The following is a 24,306-nucleotide window of genomic DNA, read 5'->3' as shown; positions in this document are numbered from 1 at the left end:
AATCCTCAACAGTATTGCCAGCGTTCGGGTCCGTTTGACTCGAGCCTCGGCCACACTCCGCATCACCCGGGGCAACACAGGTTCATGTCAGGAGCGTGGCGAGTTGCAATTTACGTGATTCTATCAAATCAACAACGCGAGGGAAATGGATGCACTTGAAAACATTTCTGCCCGAATATAAACTTTTTATAAATAGATATGTTCCCAGTTGCAACGGTGGTATGAAAAAAAAAGTGGAGAAAGCTGCCACAAATAATTAACTCGTGATATGAGCTTCCCAGTCACAAATACTTTGTTTTTCTCTGCTCAAGCACTGCCACATCAAATGTATACACAATCTGTAAGGGTGTTAAGATGTAGTAAAAAAATAAACAAATAAAAACAGGAGTGAAAACATGACAAACAGTACTTAAATTATTAGTGTGTAAATATATAAAACATATATATATATATATATATATATATACACACTGTGTATATATATATACGTAAGTTAAAGTTAAAGTCCCAATGATTGTCACACACACTATTTGGTGTGGTGAAATCATTTTGGTGATTTAACCCCCAATTCCAACCCTTGATGCTAAGTGCAGGTAATGGGTCCCATTTTTATAGTCTTTGGTATGACTCGGCCGGGGTGTGAACTCACGACCTACAGATCTCAGGGCGGACACTCTAACCACACATATATATATATATATATATATATATATATATATATATATATATATATATATATATATATATATATATATATATATTAGGGCTGCAACAACTAATCGATTAAATCGATTACCAAAATAGTTGGCGATTAATTTAGTCATCGATTCGTTGGAACTATGCTATGCGCATGCGCGGAGGCTTTTTTTTTTTTTTTTTTTTGGTTATTTTTATTTTTTTAATTTTTATAAACCTTTATTTATAAACTGCAATATTTACAAACGGCTGAGAAACAATAATCAAAATAAGTACAAAAACAGTACAAAACAGCGCCAGGGCGGCGGTTAGGCTACGTCTCATGAGGTGGCGTAAGCTAGCCAATGATGTGTCATGTGCAGCTCACGTGACGACGGCGTCTCCTTTGCTGGAAACATTCGAAAAATGGCGCAGGAAAACAGTACCGATAGTTTAGCGGAGAAACATCTTGAGGTTATTGCTTCAATGGAGAAAAGTGTACGACCTAAGTCGTCAAAAGTGTGGGAACACTTTACTTTAAAGACTTCAAAGAAGAGCGTTTCCTGCAAAATGGCACGGAAGTACAACATTGCTTCAGGAGCACCTGAAGAAGAAACATGTTGGAGCCATGGATGAAGGGAACAACTCACAGTACGTAACTTTTTAAGTCCATAGTGGCAACAAGCATTCATGAGTTCAGCTTTTTTGTGAGTAACGTTAAAGTTATGCCTTTGTTGCAACGCGGGGCTGATAATGTGTCTCCGGCACATTTGACTCCGTTTTGAGAGAGAAAACGCACGGTTACCAATTTCGAAATAAACGTAACGGACAGAAATATCTCAGGTTGGTTTCATAATGGATCAATGTAGCCGGGCCGATAAAGCTATATAAATATATTTAGATTTGAGTGACGCTTTAGTATAACTAAACGTTATGAAGGTGCTGGAATATTTCATGCTATTATTCAGAGGCAGCCTAAAATGAATCCTTTATTATTCACAACAGAAACGTGTACAATATCTGATTCAGTTCTGATGAGTTACATTTCTGTGTTATTATTGGTGTATGCTGCACCCCCAATGTCCACAACATGGTGCCAGAATGCTGGTTTTTTTTCAATAAAATACTGGAAAGGATAGATATGTAGTTTGTCTCTTTTATCCGATTACTAATCGATTAATCGAAGTAATAATCGACAGATTAATCGATTATCAAATTAATCGTTAGTTGCAGCCCTAATATATATATATATATATATATATATATATATATATGTATATATATATATATATATATATATATATATATATATATATATACACATACACACACACACACACACACACAGGCCAAAGGTTTGGACACACCTTCTTTATTTTCATGACTATTTACATTGTAGATTGTCACTGAAGGCATCAAAACTATGAATGAACACATGTGGAGTTACAGTGGGGCAAAAAAGTATTTAGTCAGCCACCCATTGACAATCAATGGGTGGCTGACTAAATACTTTTTTGCCCCACTGTATCTACTCAACAAAAAAAGGTGAAATAACTGAAAACATGTTTTATATTTTAGTTTCTTCAAAATAGCCACCCTTTGCCCTGATTACTTTTTTGCACATTCTTGGCATTCTCTCCATGAGCTTCAAGAGGTAGTTACCTGAACTGGTTTTCACTTCACAGGTGTGCTTGAAGCTCATTGAGAGAATAAGTTAAAGTTAAAGTGCCAATGATTGTCACACACACACTAGGTGTGGTGAAATTATTCTCTGCATTTGACCCATCACCCCGTGTTCACCCCCTGGGAGGTGAGGGGAGCAGTGAGCAGCAGCGGTGGACACGCCCGGAAATCATTTTGGTGACGGCGTGGCGAAGTTGGTAGAGTGGCCGTGCCAGCAATCGGAGGGTTGCTGGTTACTGGGGTTCAATCCCCACCTTCTACCATCCTAGTCACGTCCGTTGTGTCCTTGGGCAAGACACTTCACCCTTGCTCCTGATGGCTGCTGGTTAGCGCCTTGCATGGCAGCTCCCGCCATCAGTGTGTGAATGTGTGTGTGAATGGGTGAATGTGGAAATACTGTCAAAGCGCTTTGAGTACCTTGAAGGTAGAAAAGCGCTATACAAGTACAACCCATTTATCATTTACATTTAACCCCCAATTCCAACCCTTGATGCTGAGTGGTAAGCAGGGAGGTAATGGGTCCCATTTTTATAGCCTTTGGTATGACTCGGCCGAGGTTTGAACTCACGACCTACCGATCTCAGGGCGGACTCTCTAACCACATATATATCATATATATAGTACAGGCCAAAGGTTTGGACACACCTTCTCATTCAATGTGTTTTCTTTATTTTCATGACTATTTACATTGTATATTGTCACTGAAGGCATCAAAACTATGAATGAACACTACTCAACAAAAAAAGGTGAAATAACTGAAAACATGTTTTATATTCTAGTTTCTTCAAAATAGCCACCCTTTGCTCTGATTACTTTTTTGCACATTCTTGGCATTCTCTCCATGAGCTTCAAGAGGTAGTCACCTGAACTGGTTTTCACTTGAAGCTCATGGAGAGAATGCCAAGAGTGTGCAAAGCAGTAATCAGCGCTAAGGGTGGCTATTTTGAAGAAACTAGAATATAAAACATGTTTGATTTTTAGGTAAGTACATAACTCCACATGTGTTCATTCATAGTTTTGGTGCCTAGGGTGACAACCTACAATGTAAATAGTCACGAAAATAAAGAACACGCATTGAATGAAAAGGTGTGTCCAAACTTTTGGCCAGTGCTGTGTATATATATATATATAGTGCAGATTAAGCAATTACGCCACATCACCAGCAGCGCTTGTTAGCTGTAGTAAAAAATAGCCGCTGATTGACCCAGCTGGAGGTCTGGCTTCCTGCGGCGTGATTGTTTACTGTCACTTTGCTGCGTACACACTTGGCTAAAACGTTGACGTTATTCCTCTAAAGTGGTTTGTCACTGATTCATGCGTTGAACAGTAAAAATGTGCAGTATGAGTTCAATGCTGTCATGGAGCTAGTCAGCATGCAGAGTAGTAAATGACTCCATGCTGCCGCAACACCTGGCTGCACACGCTCATTTGTTGATCGCACAAATGTGACGGGCAAAACTGTTTATTTAGCAAAATACCAGAGGCTCCTGTTTACGTTGGAGGCTGTCGTAGCTTTTATGACAAGCCCTTTTGGCAGCAGAGAGATTAATCATTTTGTTGTTTGTGGCCTTTTAACTAAGGATGTAACTATGCCGGGAGAGGCGGCGTGGCGGGCGAGATCTCTAAAAGCGTTTAACGCCGCACCGCAGGCATGTAAGGCGTGGACTTTATGGGCGCCATTGCATTCATATAACAGATTGGACAGCTGTCCCTTAAAAATTCTTTACAGGGAATGATAACGGACCATTCATCACATTCGCACATGCTTTGCTAGATTTATCTGTAAAAGTTTGAACTCATGCAAAGTTGCTTCAATTCTCAAGATATGCAGGGCTGTTGTTGTTTTTGCCAAAATTAACAAATTAAGTTTCATTTACATTTGTTTTAATAAAGTTTAGTTGTAAATTAATCTATTACAAATGTAAAGTACCTTGTTAAATTGTCTAAAATCCATTAATTAAAATTAGATTTGATTTAATTGTATATTTATTCAAATGTAATATAATTTATTAAATTGTCTGTTCATTTATTAAAATATATCAGTATTTTTTTTAGATAATTTATAAAGGGTGAAATATGTATTAAATTATCCATTTATTTACTCACTGTAAGGTTAAATAATTTTATACAATGACAAGTTATTTACAAAAGGAAGCCTGAATAGAACTAGAGAATCCAGTCTTTTTGTCATTATTACTAATAACAACTTAAAGGCCTACTGAAATGACATTTTTTATTTAAACGGGAATAGCAGATCCATTCTATGTGTCATACTTGATCATTTCGCGATATTGCCATATTTTTGCTGAAAGGATTTAGTATAGAACGACGACGATAAAGTTCGCAACTTTTGGTCGCTGATAAAAAAAGCCTTGCCTATACCGGAAGTAGCGTGATGTCACAGGAGGTAGGGTTCCTCACAATTCCCCGTTGTTTACAATGGAGCGAGAGAGATTCGGACCGAGAAAGCGACGATTACCCCATTAATTTGAGCGAGGATGAAAGATTTATGGATGAGGAACGTTAGAGTGAAGGATTTGAGTGTAGTGAAGGGTGTATCTTTTTTCGCTCTGACCGTAACTTAGGTACAAGGTCTCATTGGATTCCACACTCTCTCCTTTTTCTATTGTGGATCACGGATTTGTATTTTAAACCACCTTGGATACTATATCCTCTTGAAAATGAGAGTCGAGAACACGAAATGGACATTCAAAGTGACTTTTGTCTCCACGACAATACATCGGTGAAGCTCTTTAGCTACAGAGCTAACGTGATAGCATCAGGTTTAAATGCAGATAGAAACAAAATTTTAAAAAACCCTGACTGGAAGGATAGACAGAAGATCAACAATACTATTAAACCATGAACATGTAAATACACGGTTAATAATTTCCAGCTTGGCGAAGCTGTGTTGCTAACGACGCCATTGAAGCTAACTTATCAACCGGACCTCACAGAGCTATGCTAAAAACATTAGCTCTCCACCTACGCCAGCCAGCCCTCATCTGCTCATCAACACCCGTGCTCACCTGCGTTCCAGCGATCGACGGTGCGACGGAGGACTTCACCCGATCACAGATGCGGTCGGCGAGACGGAGAAAGTTAAGGTGAGTTCGGCGGCTAACGCGTCTGCTATCCATCTCTGTCTTCCTGGTTGTGTTGCTGTAGTCCGCAGCTAATACACCGATCCCACCTACAACTTTCTTTTTTGCAGTCTCCATTGTTCATTAAACAAATTGCAAAAGATTCACCAACACAAATGTCCAGAATACTGTGGAATTTTTCGATGAAAACAGAGCAGTTTGTATGGTGACACATTGGGTCCGAATACTTTCGTTGCCGTCGTGACGTCACGCGCATACGTCATCATACATAGACGTTTTCAAGCGGAAGTTTCCCGGGAAATTTAAAATTGCACTTTATAAGTTAACCAGGCCGTATTGGCATGTGTTGCAATGTTAAGATTTCATCATTGATATATAAACTATCAGACTGCGTGATCGGTAGTAGTGGGTTTCAGTAGACCTTTAATCTAAAATGAGTTTACAAATTGAATATGAAAGTGTCTGAACATACTAAATATGACTTGCTAAATTGAGCCAAATTCGCAATCTGGATCAGGTTTGATTTAACTTGGTTTGACATGCAATGTCTGCACTCTCAGCAAATTCCATCATTTATTTTTTAAGCTATATTTTTAACACAGTGCGACTCAATGTATCTAAAAAAAAAATAGAAAGATACGGACTTGAATTAAATGTATTAGAAAAAAAAAGAATGTTGAAAACACAATAAAATGTATCAAGAACACACAAACATTAATTATTAAAAGTAAATGATAAATAAAAACTTATCCCAAAATAATGTAAAAGATAGTAATTATATATACAGTACAGGCCAAAAGTTTGGACACACCTTCTCATTTCAATGCGTTTTCTCTATTTTCATGCCTATTGTCACTGAAGGCATCAAAACTATGATACCTGTGAAGTGAAAACCATTTCAGGTGACTACATCTTGAAGCTCATCGAGAGAATGCCAAGAGTGTGCAAAGCTGTAATCAGAGCAAAGGGTGGCTATTTTGAAGAAACTATAATATAAAAAATGTTTTCAGTTATTATCATGCCGCGAACAAATGAGCGTGTGCGTCCAGGTGTTGCGGCAGCATGGAGTCATTTACTACTCTGCATGCTGACAAGCTCCATGACAGCATTGAACTCATACTGCAAGTGTGCACGCAGCAAAATGACAGTAAACAATCACGCCGCCTATATATGTATAAATATATATATACAGTATATATTTAATACAGGTCAAACGTTTGGAAACACCTTCTCATTCGATGGGTTTTCTTTATTTTCATGACTATTTACATTGTAGATTGTCACTAAAGGCATCAAAACTATGAATGAACACATGTACATAACAAAGGTGAAATAACTGAAAACATGTTTTAGATTCTAGTTTCTTCAAAATAGCCGATGAGCTTCAAGAGGTCACCTAAAATGGTCTTCACTTCACAGGTGTGCTTGAAGCTCATGGACAGAATGCCAAGAGTGTGCAAAGCAGTAATCAGAGCAAAGGGTGGCTATTTAGAAGAAACTAGAATATAAAACATGTTTTCAGTTATTTCACCTTTTTTTGTGAAGTACATAACTCCACGTGTGTTCATTCAAAGTTTTGATGCCTTCAGTGACAATCTACAATGTAAATAGTCATGAAAATAAAGAAGATGCATTGAATGAGAAGGTGTGTCCAAACTTTTGGCCTGTAATATATATATATATATATATATATATATATATATATATATATATATATATATATATATATATATATATACACACACACACACATAGCGGATATACTGTGTATATTGTTTTATTTTATTGAATTGTAAAAACTCAAGTAATAATAATATTGGATTAACATAATAAAAAAAAAGCTTTTCTTAACACTCAAAGCACTTTACAGTGAGAACTGAGAACCTATCATTCATTCATCCCACACTCACACTGTAATGGTGGTAAGCTACATTTGTTGCCACAGCTGACCTGGTGTAGACTGACGGAAATGCGACTGCCAATTTGCGCCTACGGCCTCTCCAAGCAGTCACTCACGGTTAAAATGATATTCCCAGCTTGTGTAAGGCGCAAATATAAATGGTCTTAGCACTTCCTTTCTTTCACTTATAAGTCTAGAAATGCTTCAAAAGCACATAGAAAATGTGCTGGAGCAATAGAGTAAAAACATGCTTTCATCATAAAGCAACATCACGTTTCCGAAAGGCATCTTTGCTCATCGTCATGGTGTATTTAGAGATGTTCACCTTCATTGATCTCTGAACACCGTGTCCTGATGTATTCCAGGCCACCGATCCAGATCTGGGTCCGAGTGGGCAGATTTATTATCGTCTGGTTAACCATCAGCGCCTTTTTTCTATCAACGCCACTGGAGCCATCAGAACAACAGTGCCACTGGACAGAGAGGTGCATTACCTGATACTCCGTCCTCTCCAACACACAGTGTCATATTTCAAATTTGATTTCCCCCCACGCCACAGGTAAAGGGTCACTACTTTCTGATTCTGGAGGCCTGGGACGGCGCTGTGGACCCTCGGCGGTCCAGACTGACTCTGTCGGTGACGGTCCTGGACGTGGATGACAACAGCCCTGTGTTCAGCCAGCAAACCTACAATGTCAACCTACCAGAGAACAGCCCCAAAGATACTGTTATGCTACAGCTCAAGGTGCTTTTAAAATGTTGAAATACAGTATGTTTGCTGTCTGTAGCTTAAATACTAATGAGCTGTGTTGTGTGTGTGTGGACTATATTGTCATCGGTTTTGTTATTTTTTTGTAGGCCATCGATGCTGATCTTGACTCCAACCTCACCTACCGCATCAGGACCAACGGCTCCAATAAGGAGATCCTTCGGCTTTTCAGGGTCGACCCAATCTCGGGAGAGTTGTCCGTTCGAAAAGTTCTGGACTTCGAGGCCCTGACTGCCTCAAATTCCACGTATTCATTTATTGTGCAGGTCCTGGACAGCAACGGCAACATGCCTCCAGGCCTTGCCTCCGTTACTGTCACCATCACGGTGAGTTTTTTGGTTCTCTACCTCAGCTTGCATTAAAATCAAGATCGCGTGGTTGGTATGGTGCACATTTGGTTGTGTTCATTACGCTGCAGGACGTAAATGACTTCGCTCCAGTCTTCAGCCAGCCTGTGTACCGCGGCTTGGTTGCTCCAAACGCCGTCAAGGGGACCATTGTAACCACGGTGACGGCCAACGACTCTGACCCCGCGGTGAGCCTCCTCCTTTTCAATCAGACCGCTGTTCTCTGGCACATTGTGCATGGGAATGATAAAAGATAATGATGCTTGTCATTGCTTCCTTGTGTCTTTCCACTTTTTTTTTCTGGGTTTTTTTGGCTCCGACGATACCATATTCTGGTACATCGGCTGGTCTTTTAGCACCGATACTTGTTGTTGGCGAGGTTAAATCACAGTAGATGATTCCATTTTGAGCCTTGGGGTAGTTAGGCGGCGTAAAACTCCGGTTTAGATTGTTGTTAAATGTTCAGACTTGGCTCAAAGGCGCTGCAAGCATCTGCTGAGTCACATTGCCTTTAAAAGACAGGCAGGGGCTGCTTGATGAGACCCATCATCTAAAAAAAACCTCAGGAAATTAAACATTGTTGATAATTAATATAAATGTAAATGAATTTGATAACAAAGAATAGAAATATAATATAACCTTCAGTTCACACTCAAATCCATGCCATCCTTATAAAAAAAATGACTCTCACTGAAAGCACAAAGCTACAGTACAATACGAGAATAATAGTCTATATAAAAGTATATATATATATATATATATATATATATATATATATATATATATATATATATATATATATATATATATATATATATATATATATACAGTACATACATATATATTAGGACTGTGAATCTTTGGGTGTCCCACGATTCGATTCAATATAGATTCTTGGGGTCACGATTCGATTATAAATCGATTTTTTTTTCAATTCAACACGATTCCTGATTCCTAACGATTCTCTATTCATTCAATACATAGGAATTTAGCAGGATCCACCCCAGTCTGCTGACATGTACGCAGAATAGTAGATTTTTGTAAAAAGCTTTTATAATTGTAAAGGACAATGTTTTATCAACTGATTGCAACAATGTAAATTTGTTTTAACTATTGAATGAACCAAAAATATGACTTATTTTATCTTTGTGAAAATATTGGACACAGTGTGTTGTCAAGCTTATGAGATGCGATGCAAGTGTAAGCCACTGTGACACTATTGTTCTTTTATTTTATTTTTTACAAATGTCTAATGATAATGTCAATGAGGGATTTTTAATCACTGCTATGTTGAAATTGTAACTAATATTGATACTGTTGTTGATAATATTCATTTTTGTTTCACTACTTTTGGTTTGTTCTGTGTCGTGTTTGTGTCTCCTCTCAATTGCTCTGTTTATTGCAGTTCTGAGTGTTGTTGGGTCCGGTTTGGTTTTGGTATTGCATTGCATTGTTATGGTATTGCTGCGTATTGTTTTGTTGGATTGATTAATTTAAATTGTGTATACTGTATATATATATATATATATATATATATATATATATATATATATATATATATATATATATATATATATATATATATATATATATATATATATATATATATATATATATATATATATATATATATATATATATACACACATATATATATATATATATATATAATGTGTGTGTGTATATATATACACATGTGTGTATGTATATATATATATATATATATATATATATATATATATATGTGTGTGGGGGTGTGTGTATATATATGTATGTGTGTATGTACATTAAAAATTGATATGTCATATGCAGTTGAGAGAAGTTTATTAAAACAGCGTGTGCCTTTAAAAGGTGGTGTCTGTTGCCAAGCTGTGTGACGTCAGCGAGGGTTTCAGCTGAACTGTATATATTTAGCTTTAGCAGTTAGCAGCGACAGTTTGTCGGCCCTGATGGCTGTTCTGTTGAATCTTTTCACCGGCTTGTGTTATCTCTGCTACGGTGCGGGCACGTCGGCTGTGCGTGAAAGCAAATGTGGCGTGGTTGGTGTCGGCAATGCGTGCTAGCGACTCCGGTTTAATAATTTTAAAGAAATAAAGTTATTGTCATGCTAATCCTAATCCCAGGGTTTGCTCTACAATCGATCGTGGTGACCCGCCACGGCAAGATAAAAGCGGTCACACTTTAAAAATGAGGGACACAATTTGAGTAGTATAATGTATTGTAGCGTCCAGAAGAAGACACACAGTCCGATGTCCTTTTTAATAATTATTGCCAATATTCTGCTTACATCAGGCCCAATTCCAACATGTATTCCCTACCGTGCACACAAGTCTGTATATCGCATATCGTTCACAATCATTATGAGAGACAAGAACACACGTCTTTTTTTTTTAAACGATTTTAAAGATGATAAACGCTTGAAAGATGCGGCTAATGGGTGTCGCCTTCAAAACCCTCTCTCAACGATTTATATTCTCACTGCAAGTCTATGTATAATGTAATGTACTAACAGACACATTCATAACAATATGCATTATGCACAATATTTACCGTATTTTGATCATTTTAATCATTTCCGGGACTGATTTTTCCACGCGTTGATTTCTGCTTCCATAGCAGCGCACGTCTGACTTCTGGCATCAAGTGTTTGTTCCTACTTTTGTAATCAAACACAAGTGTTTTCAGACTTGGTAACACACAACAAATACAAGTATTTGTGGACAATGAGGATTCACAACCTTATACTTTCGAAGCTAAATATACTACTGCTTATAGAAGCCAGCACGAAGGAAGAGTGAAACATTGGAGCAGACGGAAGCCGGGAGAGTGAGGTGAAAGGGATTTTGACGCTATAATTATGGAACTTGGAGCCAAGCTATTTTGACATAAATGGTGTGCTTACCCACAATGAAGAGGAAATGTCCCTGTGCCAGCTGGATCAAACTAACAACTGTCCATCGAGTGAGTCACTTTAATATCGATCGTGATACACGCAGCACGTCATGCGTGTTATTACAACTACAGTACATACGCTGTTTGGCTCGCTGTGTACAAACAAAACCTGAAATACTTTACAGATACTGTAATATGATTGTTAATCTTTTTCAGTCAGTACAAATTGGTGTTGTATCGCAGTGTTGTGCATTACAAACTCAAAACGCGTTTCGTGCTGACATAGAAGCTAGCTTATCGCTTGCCGTAGCTAGATTTTACGGCTAATACCATAGCATGGCGATGTGTTGCTACGCTAGAAAAAGGGTTCCTCAGTGTTTGCCCTTACAATAACAATGTCGCTACACCTTGGTTATTGTACAGGTTACACTTCACCATTGCTCCTGATGAGTCGTGGTTAGGGCCTTGCATGTGTGAATGGGTGAATGTGGAAATAGTGTCAAAGCGCTTTGAGTACCTTGAAGGTAGAAAAGCGCTATACAAGTATAACCCATTTACCATTTATTGTTTTTGAAGTGATTTAGAGGTATAATTGATTGCTCCCATTAGCTGCATTGCTAGAACGAGACGGTTTTTATTTAAACATATATCTCTCATAAGGATTGTGAATGTTAGGCAACATTTAAAAAAACATAACAGTTCAGTTCCCCTTAAATGGATAGTTTTTTTGTGTCTTTTTCTATACTGCTTTGTACATTATGATATGCCCAATCTTTACATACATCATACATTGGCTCTTAAGCCGATTTGAGGCAGCAATCTTTTCTTGAGCGATGTGCTTCCTGTCAGCCTCCATCAGCTGCATGGATTCAGGCTCTGCCGCTTTAGCATCAATCTGCTCCCTCTCAGGTCAAAAAGGAACAATATTCTGTCAGCGAGACGCAATAAAGCTGCGCCCCCGTGCTCTGACAAGGAAGTGAACAGCGCGCTGAGGGCCCCCTGGATACATATATATACGTCAGTGTTTATGTCATTTACACCCTGCGGCCTTCAAATTTACTTCTCAACTTCTGCTGACTCAGCGCACTTTCATCAGGGCTTATGACAGACAGACAGCTCAAGTACTTGCTCACTTTGTCGGCCGGCAATAAAATCACGGCCATTTTGCAAAAATGGATGTTAAAGTACGAGTGATTGTCGGGAGATTCCAGTGATCCTGGCGCTTTAAGACGCAACGTTTTATGTTCATGTTGAAAAAGACACACGATGAAACCATGATACACCACAGATATTGTACACTTTTTAACTTTGACGTGATCTCTTCAGCTTTCAACTTCTTTTAATTGTGTTTATTCTCAGTTCACTTTGTCTGGGTTGAGTGAAAATTGTGAAATTAGTCTAAAATGCCAACCCTCCACAAAAACATTCCCCATGCGACATAAAATGTCTCATTGAAAACCATTGAAACGGCCATGTTTGATCCCACATTTATCTTAACCTTAACTATGCAACCCTCTGTTATAACATTGAACAAGTAGTTTATGTTCAACGTTCCCTCTAAGGTGCGCGCCTGTGCAATTGCGCACTGCTCAAGCGTCCTCTGCGCACGGCAAATCTATGCCACGCACAAAATCAAATAAAAATAAGCGCATAACAATTTTCGACACAACACGGACACGACAGAGAAAACAGTTTTCGTCATCATTGTTCAAATATCGTCGAGACGCTTTGAGGACATGAATTCCATCCATCACTTTACTGAGCAAAACTCTTTATTGTCGGCCATAAACACATCACCAAAACATTAGTAAAAAAAATGATATCTAGCAAAAGTGGTCATTTTCTGCAGTACAAACCAGACCAAAAGCAACTTTGTTATATCAACAGCAGCCGCTCGCTCTTTCTCACTTGCGCCAACACATGCACATATGGCACTTAGCCAGTGATGCGTTTACAGCCACACAAAAAGTCGGACAACTCCAACACCACACATAAAGTGTCATTCCAGGTCGTTACACTATGATTTACCTATCAAATGTGTGCTTATTCTAGTGTCGTTTATTAAGAATCTTAATTTATAAATATTAATCATGAAATGCTGTTAGTATATTAAATAAATACTAATAAAAATATATTTTTTAGAAACAGGAAGTTGCAGGAATGTACACATGATCCCCTGCTTACATCTCATTGTGCAACATGTGAATGTTTTAATGGGAACTAAATGCAATGTCTGAAAGGGGTACAAATTATTTCCAAAGCAGGACCTCCACCCAGACAAACAATACAAGTACACAGTTCATGAAAAACAATATTTTTTGTTATTGTCATTGTAAGTGGGCCTAAACACTTATATTAGAAATGGAAATGACTGCTGTCATTTGATTATAATAATAAGAGAATGTTGTCTGTCTGTCTGTGTTGGCCCTGCGATGAGGTGGGGACTTGTCCAGGGTGTACCCCGCCTTCCGCCCGAATGCAGCTGAGATAGACTCCAGCACCCCCCGCGACCCCGAAAGGGACAAGCGGTAGAAAATGGATGGAGATTGAACTTGTTATTTAGTCAGGTTTGGGACAGGTGTGCTGCTGGTGTAGCCACAGTGTGCACGTTTGATGTTGCTCACATGGGCTCCACTGAATGCTCAGGGAGTTTTTGCCTTTGCTCACACACATGAACAATTAGATGGAACATTGTTTATGTTGTTTTATTTTTATATTTGTCCAACAGACAGACTTTTTCCCATTCAATGCATGCTGCAAAATTGCCTGTTAAGTCTTGCAACTGAAATGTTAAGTATGTCGCTAATGATTTTTTGAATGATGTACGGGAATTTCTGGACTATAGAGCTCACCCACTAAATGTAAGCCTCACTTACCTAATTTTTTGACAAATGTTATTTTGTACATATATTTGTCTTTTAGCTGCAGGTGTACACACTGAAATATTTACACAAGTGCTTGTGTTAATTTTACAAAAGACAGTGCCTGTAACGTAGCTTACCAGAGAGGCCACTGAGCGCAGCCTTCGTCCTGAAGTCATCTTCTGCTGCAAGCAGAGGTCCTGCTTTTGGAGGCCTGTTAGTGATAGTGGATTTTCGATCCGTGCACCAACTGTTTCCCATTTTAATGGGCTTGTTGAATGTGAATGGGACTGCGTCCTGTGGATTTTGTTGTTTCTACTCCATGCTGAGGGTGAATCCATAACGGGCTAAATGAGGGACTGAATGATTGTGTGAGTGTGTTTGATTTGATGTGAACAATTTCATTGGTCACTCGTAACGCCTTGTGATAAGGCTAAACTTATTAGCAGCCTGTGAAGCTTGTGAACCTGTAAAAATCTATCAATTAGCCGCAGCAGTGTATAAAGTGCAGGGTTGAAAACCTGGGGAAAAAGTAGCGGCTTATAGTCCAGAAATTACGATAAATGTGAAACAATAAAACTGTTTGTGTATGTTAACTTACTAAAACAAATGGAAAACCAGTGGCGTTATCCAAGCATTCAGGCCTTTTTTGAATAGTCATAAAAGTTGGGCTTTTTAAAAAAAAATTTAATAATGTGGTAATTCAACTAAAGTTAAAGTCCCAACGATCGTCACACACACACTAGGTGTGCATGTTCACCCCCTGGGAGGTGAGGGGAGCAGTGAGCAGCAGCGTGCGCCACGCTCAAGAATCATTTGGTAATTCAACCCCCAATTCCATCCCTTGATGCTAAGTGCCAAGCAGGTTTGGCAATGGGTCCCATTTTTATAGTCTTTGGTAACTTACGAGCCTAGTTGGTTTTGTGATGGAGCTCTTAACTCAAAACACTTTTGCCCCCACAAAACACCACAGTTTTACGTTTGTATAATGTTACATTTATTTTAACAAGAAAAACTAACTTTTAGATGGAAAATATTGAATCAAAACAATACAATAGAATGTACTGCTAACAACTACAGTAGTTTTGTAAAGTAATGTCAAACACACCATCAGCCGCTTTGCCATCCATCCATCCATCCATCTTCTTCCGCTTATCCGAGGTCGGGTCGCGGGGGCAGCAGCCTAAGCAGGGAAGCCCAGACTTCCCTCTCCCTAGCCACTTCGTCCAGCTCCTCCCGGGGGATCCCGAGGCGTTTCCAGGCCAGCCGGGAGAGATAGTCTTCCCAACGTGTCCTAGGTCTTCCCCGTGGCCTCCTACCAGTCGGACGTGCCTGAAACACCTCCCTAGGGAGGCGTTCGGGTGGCATCCTGACCAGATGCCCGAACCACCTCATCTGGCTCCTCTCAATGTGGAGGAGCAGCCGCTTTACTTTGAGCTCCTCCCGGATAACAGAGCTTCTCACCCTATCTCTAAGGGAGAGCCCCGCCACCCGGCGGAGGAAACTAATTTCGGCCGCTTTTACCCGTGATCTTGTCCTTTCGGTCATGACCCAAAGCTCATGACCATAGGTGAGGATGGGAACGTAGATCGACCGGTAAATCGAGAGCTTTGCCTTCCGGCTCAGCTCCTTCTTCACCACAACGGATCGATACAACTGAAGACGCTGCACCGATCCGCCTGTCGATCTCACGATCCACTCTTCCATCACTCGTGAACAAGACTCCGAGGTACTTGAACTCCTCCACTTGGGGCAAGATCTCCTCCCCAACCCGGAGATGGCACTCCACCCTTTTTCGGGCGAGAACCATGGACTCTGACTTGGAGGTGCTGATTCCCATCCCAGTCGCTTCACACTCGGCTGTGAACCGATCCAGTGAGAGCTGAAGATCCTGGCCAGATGAAGCCATCAGGACCACATCATCTGCAAATAGCAGAGACCTAATCCTGCAGCCACCAAACCAGATCCCCTCAACACCTTGACTGCACCTAGAAATTCTTTCCATAAAGGTTATGAACAGAATCAATGACAAAGGGCAGCCTTGGCGGAGTCCAACCCTCAAGGGAAACGGGTCCGACTTACTGCCGGCAATGCGGACCAAGCTCTGACACTGATCATACAGGGAGCGGATCGCCACAATAAGACGGTCCGTTACCCCATACTCTCTGAGCACTCCCCACAGGACTTCCCGGGGTACACAGTCGAATGCCTTCTCCAAGTCCACAAAACACATGTAGACTGGTTGGGCAAACTCCCATGCACCCTCAAGGACCCTGCCGAGAGTATAGAGCTGTTCCACAGTTCCACGACCAGGACTTTGCCACAGTGTCATTGATAAATGTCCGCTGTTTAGATATTATTTCGACATTCTTTGCGGGTCGTTAGACCCATTCTGCTTCTGTATGGTGCAGGCTAGCAGTGATACGCTCGAGCAGCTTCGCCAAGTTGGCAACACACCCGATCTTACGTGGTTCGCTGTGGCCTACGCCAACTAATGCAGAGAATGCTTATACCTCACATTTTTGCTTGCAACTTAAAGCATAACAATTATCCGAAACACAGCTCTTATTTCAAAACACTCTTAAAGGGGACTTATTACACTAAACCAACTCTTTTTACCTATTGGTACCTGTTTTTGTGCATTTGGGATCTGCATAAGTCCCGGAAATTTGAAATCGAACCACGAAGGAATGACGGAGATATTTATAAATCAATCTTGCCTTCCTTCATACTTCCTCCAAATGAGCTGTTTGGAATTTGCCCCCAGTTGGGATGTTTTTCAAACTAGTACGTCAGCGGATAGCACTATATATGGTAGCGTATGAAAGTAATATTTTGGTGAAATTATTTGCAAATGTGTATTTTAGACTAACGGGCTGTCTGGCAGCAATGTTCTTCTGAGATGTGTTGTGTTGTCTCCACAGGGAACCCCGGCTGGTCTGGTGCGCTACACAGTGGATCCCGAGGCCTATTCGTACTCTGCCAGTATATTTGAGGTAGAGGACCTGACTGGAAACGTTGTGACCAGAGTGAATCTCAACGAGGAGCCCAACCTTAAGTTTAGAGTAAGTATGCAGTGTTTTGTGTTCCATGCTATAGTTCACATTCAAGCTTTTCACGTGTCTTCGTTATCTGTGAATCCCGACTGACTCCACCGTAGCTCGGTAGCTTATCAGATTCCTTTTCCCAACTGGTTGCCCACAGTGGGGCTTCAGGGCTATGCTAATTGCATCTCATCTCTGGGCTTTAATTAACACAATAAGGATTTGAGATTCTCTCAAGGCATCTAATTTTATCTTACTGGCTCACAGTGGCTCTTACAAAACCACTGAAATGTGTGATTATGACTGCTATAACGCCACCAGAGGTTTTCTTACAAACCGTTATATCAATGACGTGTCTGCTCGTTTAATTCACCGTATAAAAAAAATAAAAAGTAAATATAGTTTCCATAGCTGTCCACTATACTACAGTATAACAGTATCTATTGACCATTGTGCATAAGGGAGAACACACAGGTTTTTGCGATATTTAGGTTTAGCTCTCATTCGGATCCCCTTTGGGTCCGGTCACCCGCAGTTATCCCCCAATTAAAAAAGGAAGCACCGTTAAGTAGGAAATAATAAGCACCCCATTGGGACATGCACTCATTCTGAACCCGGTGGAAGTGATTTGCTTTTTAAATTGCAGGTTGTGAGAATTCCCGCGATTTTTCTCTTTTTACGTTGATGGACTGCAATAAACCACATGCTTGTTCCTCATTTGGCAGCTGGTGGTGGTGGCCTATGATGATGGCGAGCCTGTGAAGCGGAACACCACGCTGGTGGAAATCACTGTCCTCCAGCCCTCCATCATTCCCGTCTTTACTCAGGAAGAATACAGGTAGGCACAGGTGAAATTATCTACCTCATCTTTATATACATATACACTACCGTTCAAAAGTTTGGGGTCACATTGAAATGTCCTTATTTTTGAAGGAAAAGCTCTGTACTTTTCAATGAAGATAACTTTAAACTAGTCTTAACTTTAAAGAAATACACTCTATACTCTGCTAATGTGGTAAATGACTATTGTAGCTGCAAATGTCTGGTTTTTGGTGCAATATCTACATAGGTGTATAGAGGCCCATTTCCAGCAACTATCACTCCAGTGTTCTAATGGTACAATGTGTTTGCTCATTGGCTCAGAAGGCTAATTGATGATTAGAAAACCCTTGTGCAATCATGTTCACACATCTGAAAACAGTTTAGCTTGTTACAGAAGCTACAAAACTGACCTTCCTTTGAGCAGATTGAGTTTCTGGAGCATCACATTTGTGGGGTCAATTAAACGGTCAAAATGGCCAGAAAAAGAGAACTTTCATCTGAAACTCGACAGTCTATTCTTGTTCTTAGAAATGAAGGCTCAAACACAAAATTGTTTGGGTGAACCCAAACTTTTGAACGGTAGTGTACACACACACACACACACACATATATATATATATATATATATATATATATATATATATATATATATATATATATATATATATATATATATATATATATATATATATATATATATTTCTAATTTATATTTTTTTATGAAACATGTTGTTAAAGGTGTTTACTAAAAATACAAGCATGTTTAACACATATAGATGTCTTTTTTTCATGGAGACAAGAATATAAGTTGGTGTATTACCTGATTCTGATGACTTGCAATGATTGGAATTGATTGATTGATTGAGACTTTTATTAGTAGATTGCACCGTACAGTACATATTCCGTACAATTGACCACTAAATGGTAACACCCAAATAAGTTTTTCAACTTGTTTAAGTTGGGGTCCACTTAAATCAATTCATGGTAGACAGTAGTGCTTATAACTTCCACAACTTCGAATTTACATTGTGGAGGAGAAAATCCTCCTTTTTGCCCAATGCAACATGAAAGTGGTTGGTTTTTGGCATCTTATTATTGTTGCTACAGAGCTCCAAAGTTCATGTGACCTTCCAATTAGCCCACGTACAGTACACAGAGAGCTTAATGGAATTGTTTTCCATGGCCGTGCAGCTGCATCTAAGCCGTACATCACCAAGTCCAATGCAAAGCGTGGGATGCAGTGGTGTAAAGCACATCGCCACTGGACTCTAGAGCAGTGGAGACACGTTCTCTGGAGTGATGAATCACGCAATTCCATCTGGCAATTTGATGGACGAGTCTGGGTTTCGAGGTTACCAGGAGAACTTATATTTCAGACTGCATTGTGCCGAGTGTGAAATTTGGTGGAGGAGGGATTATGGTGTGAGGTTGTTTTTCAGGAGTTGGGCTTGGCCCCTTAGTTCCAGTGAAAGGAACTTTGAATCCTACAGGATACCAAAACATTTTGGACAATTCCATGCTCCCAACCTTGTGGGAACAGTTTGGGGAGGGCCCCTTCCTCTTCCAACATGACTGTTCATCAGTGCACAGGGCAAGGTCCATAAAGACATGGATGACAGAGTCTGGTGTGGATGAACTTGACTGGCCTGCACAGAGTCCTGACCTGGACCCGATAGAACACCTTTGGGATGAATTAGAACGGAGACTGAGAGCCAGGCCTTCTCGACCAACATCAGTATGTGACCTCATCAATGCTTTTGGAAGAATGGTCGAAAATTCCTGTAAACACACTCTGCAACCTTGTGGACAGCCTTCCCAGAAGAGTTGAAGCTGTAATAGCTGCAAAAGGTGGACCGACATCATATTGAACCCTATGGGTTAGGAATGGGATGGCACTTCAAGTTCAAATGTGAGTCAAGGCAGATGGCCAAATACTTTGGCAATATAGTGTAATATCTGCATTATCCTTTCCATCCTTTCCCTTTCCAACCTTTGAAACTGATCTACTGTGTGGAACAATGTCCCTTGTGGATCAAAGAAGTTTGTCTAAGTCTAACTATTGGTTCAAATATCAATGAAGACTATGATAAAAGTTTATCGATGCAGGAACAGTTTTAACTTTTGAACCTGCTTGAAAGTTAAACAAATCTTGAAGGTTGCCTATTGCCGATTACCAAACAATCATATCCTTCACTTTTAGGGATTGGTAGTGAAGTTGGTACTTATATAGGTACCAACTAAAGTCTGTTGGTACTACTGGGTACCAGTTCACGTAACATCAAACTGTGCCATATTTAGATACAGTTGTTGCATGTACAGATGGATGGATGGATGGACATCACATCCGGTTGCAGACTCGCATCGGCTCAAGCACTGAGCCGGGAAACAAGCATATACACCCAGGGTAGTTACACGCTACATTTGGGCAAGTTACATTTTGGATAAATTGTACTTGGCAGAGTAGTTTTAATGCAACATACTATTTACTTTCACTTGAGTATTTATGTGACAAAGAAATGTTACTTTTGCTCTGCGACAGTTTCATTCCGATTGCTACATTTATATTCATAATTTATTAATTACCCTTTGCAATAACGACTTGTTTAGAATTGTCAGACTTATTTCAGTGTGCACCGTCACATGACTTTCTTTCACCAATCCAATGTAAGCATTAGTGACATTTGGCTTCATTTCACCAATCAAACGGAGCCTAGCAGTCACATGACCACATCGTGGGCCCCACACTGTAAAAAGTGACATGAGCGTGTGTGACTCGCGGTCAGACAAGATAGGGCTGTTCAATGTTTACCTTAAAATCTATATGAAAAAGAACTGTCAACTGTGACAGTATGAAGGTTCACATTTCAGCCTACAAGAATTCCACTTCCAACTATAAAAAACACGTTGCAGTAAGTTGTACAGTTTTTTTTTTTTCAGGTTTTAGTTGCGCATATGCTAAAATGAGCCCTGGTATAAAATCATAAGTGGCTGTAAAATGTGCCTCTTTTTTTTCTCGGTCTCGGTTTTTCACGCACACACACACACACTAAGTAGGGTTGTAGTGTAAATGCCATGAAAAAAAATGCTACTGCATGAATAAGAAATTGCTTACCAGTTACTTAGTACTTTTTTCAGGTAATTGTTACACTGAATACTCACTCTTAAAAGGGAACTGCATTTTTTATTTTTTTTGCCTATCATTCACAATCCTTATGTAAGACAAACGCACACGTATTTTTCTTTTTTTAACGCATTCTAACTGGTAAATAAATGCAGGCAAAAGTCCGCTTGCAATGAAACCTATGGGAGTCGCTCTATTCTGCCTATAAAGCGCTTAAAAAAACATCCAACCACCTCCATAAGTGTTTTATATACACACTGTACATATGTAATGTATTAACAGACACGTTCATAATATCAAAACATTTACATATATCCGTCATTTTAAGCATAGGGCACGGAATAATTTCATAGACTCATCACAATGTTCACTTTTTCCTTCAACTACAACACGAGCTCCAACAATCAATCATCTAATCAAAGTTTATCTATATAGCCCCTAATCACAAATGCCTCAAAGCGCTTCACAAACCACAACAACATTGTCGGATCTGATCCCACATCCAAGAAAAAAGTCAACCTATTGGGAACAATGAGAAACCTTGGAAGGAGCCGCAGGTGTGGGCACCCCACCCCTGTGAGCGCTGCAATGGATGCAGAGTGGACATGGTTAAGAATGTGAATATTATCCCCTCAACTCCCCCCAAAATGGATTAACTCGCTGGAATAAAAAAGACAATACAACATACATCCATAAACGTGGACGCATGTGTAAAAAGTGCAATATATTTATCTGTACAGTAATCTATTTATTTATTTATATATATTTATATATACCGTGGCTCAGAAGGCTAATTGATGATTAGAAAACCCTTGTGCAATCATGTTCACACATCTGAAAACAGTTTTGCTCGTTACAGAAGCTACAAAACTGACCTTCCTTTGAGCAGATTGAGTTTCTGGAGCATCACATTTGTGGGGTCAATTAAACGCTCAAAATGGCCAGAAAAAGAGAACTTTCATCTGAAACTCGACACTCTATTCTTGTTCTTAGAAATGAAGGCTATTCCACAAAATTGTTTGGGTGACCCCAAACCTTTGAACGGTAGTGTATATTAGCGACACTGGACTATAAGCTACAGATATATATGTTGGGAAATTAGTTATTTACACAAAAACATTTTCTAAATGTTTATTTACATACCGGTACCTTAATTGTTTCCAAATGGTGCCTGTCACACAGCAGTTGAATGGCTGCTCAAACAAAACAGAAATCATCGTCATGGACTCGCTAGCTGTGGAAGCTAGCTTTCCAATCAGCTAAACAGACTCAATAACTCCATCTTGGTGAATTTACTGACAAATTTGTGAAACTGAAACCGTATGAAAAGAATGCCATTGTAATTTAGTAATACAAATAGACACTCAGATACATGTTAGCATATTAGCTAATGCTAACGATGCTCGCTTGATTGCATTACTATTGCACGTACCAATATGCATTATAACACTCCTACATACATCACACTTGGGACAGTTTAGTAAGTATGATAGTTTTAGTTATATTTTAAAACTTACAAACGTTGCTTGGAATGATGAATGGAGAATCCTTACGAGAAGAACCGCTATAGACGGTTAGAAGACGGCCGAGCAATTGTACTTCCAGTTGAAAACTCTAAACAGAACGGCACTGCAGCACCTGCAGTGAGTGAACCTGTCTAAAAGATGGTGTCATAGCACACACATTAAAACACCTTTTCAGTGTCTTTGCATGTGTTTTATGAAAACTATTTGCCTTATGGAATAATGAAATATCCATAAATTAGTCACACTGTTTTATAAGCCGCAGGGTGCAAAGCGTAGGAGAAAAAAATAGCGGCTTTTAGTCCGGAATTTACGGTTCATACAATTTTTGGATAGTCTACCCACATGGGTTGATACACGAGGTTGGGCCCACTTGGCAGTACAACCAATCAGGGTCAGCTTACTTCCAGGAGGCAGATAGTGAGTGAAAGATCTCAGACACAACTCAAATGAAATTCCAGCACCGGGCACCAGAAAGCAAACTTATCTTGACACTCCTTTATTTTTCAATGACAGCCTTTTATTTCCTGCTGTTTCTCGTCCATGTTGATCCTCTCCTTTCGCGCTGTATTCCCGTCTCAGCTCCTCCGGAAGATGCTGCAGGGAGGACATTGATCCACACGCCTTGTCATATCTACTGCCTTTCTCGCAATATGAAAGAAACATCCCCTTCGGATGGACTCAGAGATGTTTATAACTTTAGCATGGCTGGATATTTCTTTGTGCACTTCCTCATAACTCTCTGGACACCTTGAAAACATGGTTCTGAGTGTCTCCGGTGCTATATGTTCTAGAGTGGCGGCTCAGTATAAATATATGAAAGTATTTGACATATCACTGTCAACACACGTCGGTAAAGACCGTTGACCCGTCAAGGCGTGTCTCTCACTTGTATTTCGTCCCTATTTTTAGAGGCGGGGCTTAGAGGTGATTTGAGAGAAAGAGAGCGGTATCATGCAGCTGATTATGTAACATATCCAAAAGCATATTGTGAGGTTGCATCTTTTTTACAACACGTTTGTTATATCTAGTTTTCAATCCATACACATGGGTCATGTCCAGTGTTGGGTTAGTTACTGAAAACCAGTAACTAGTTACAGTTACTAGTTACTTCATTTCAAAAGTAACTCAGTTACTAACTCAGTTACTTACACCAAAAAGTAATGCGTTACTGTGAAAAGTAACTATTTAGTTACTTCTTTTTTTTTAAGGCTCCCATTAAGGCCCTTTTAGCCTTCATTTCAGTACTGTTATTGCACTGGAGAATAATACAATCTGTTGATCAACTTGACATGCATTTGCATCACTGAACTCTGCTAAGCAATGTGGTCTACATACAACACACAAAGACAAAGATATGTTTCAAAGGGCCAATTTATTATGGGCCAGAACAAATTGACCAAACTATTTTAAATAGCTGCAACATACTGCTATACACAAAGCCGTTTTTTTTCTCTCAAGGAATTGTGAAATAAAATCATGTCTTCAGTGAAGCCCAGTACACTCTACGCATTTCCCCAGTTTTAGTTTAGAGAAAAGGAAAGATTGGCCTGGCCCGTTAGGAT

At 39.6% G+C, this 24,306-nt stretch overlaps 1 protein-coding gene across 9 annotated transcripts in view; it reads left to right on the top strand.

The window, feature by feature from the left end:
• Positions 1-24,306, top strand: part of pcdh15b (protocadherin-related 15b) — a 315,473-nt gene that overhangs the window by 191,498 nt on the left and 99,669 nt on the right. For all 9 annotated transcript variants that reach the window (XM_062055676.1, XM_062055677.1, XM_062055675.1 and 6 more), the window contains 6 exons: positions 7,728-7,847; positions 7,922-8,107; positions 8,221-8,457; positions 8,550-8,666; positions 17,156-17,296; positions 18,001-18,113. In XM_062055676.1, the coding sequence (XP_061911660.1) occupies positions 7,728-7,847; positions 7,922-8,107; positions 8,221-8,457; positions 8,550-8,666; positions 17,156-17,296; positions 18,001-18,113 (914 nt within the window). The remainder of the gene's footprint in view (positions 1-7,727; positions 7,848-7,921; positions 8,108-8,220; positions 8,458-8,549; positions 8,667-17,155; positions 17,297-18,000; positions 18,114-24,306) is intronic.

Source organism: Entelurus aequoreus, linkage group LG08 (genome assembly GCF_033978785.1).
Source record: "Entelurus aequoreus isolate RoL-2023_Sb linkage group LG08, RoL_Eaeq_v1.1, whole genome shotgun sequence".
NCBI classification, from domain to species: Eukaryota; Metazoa; Chordata; class Actinopteri; order Syngnathiformes; family Syngnathidae; genus Entelurus; species Entelurus aequoreus.
Note: the sequence above shows the minus strand (reverse complement) of the source record. Positions and strands in the feature narration are given on the sequence as shown.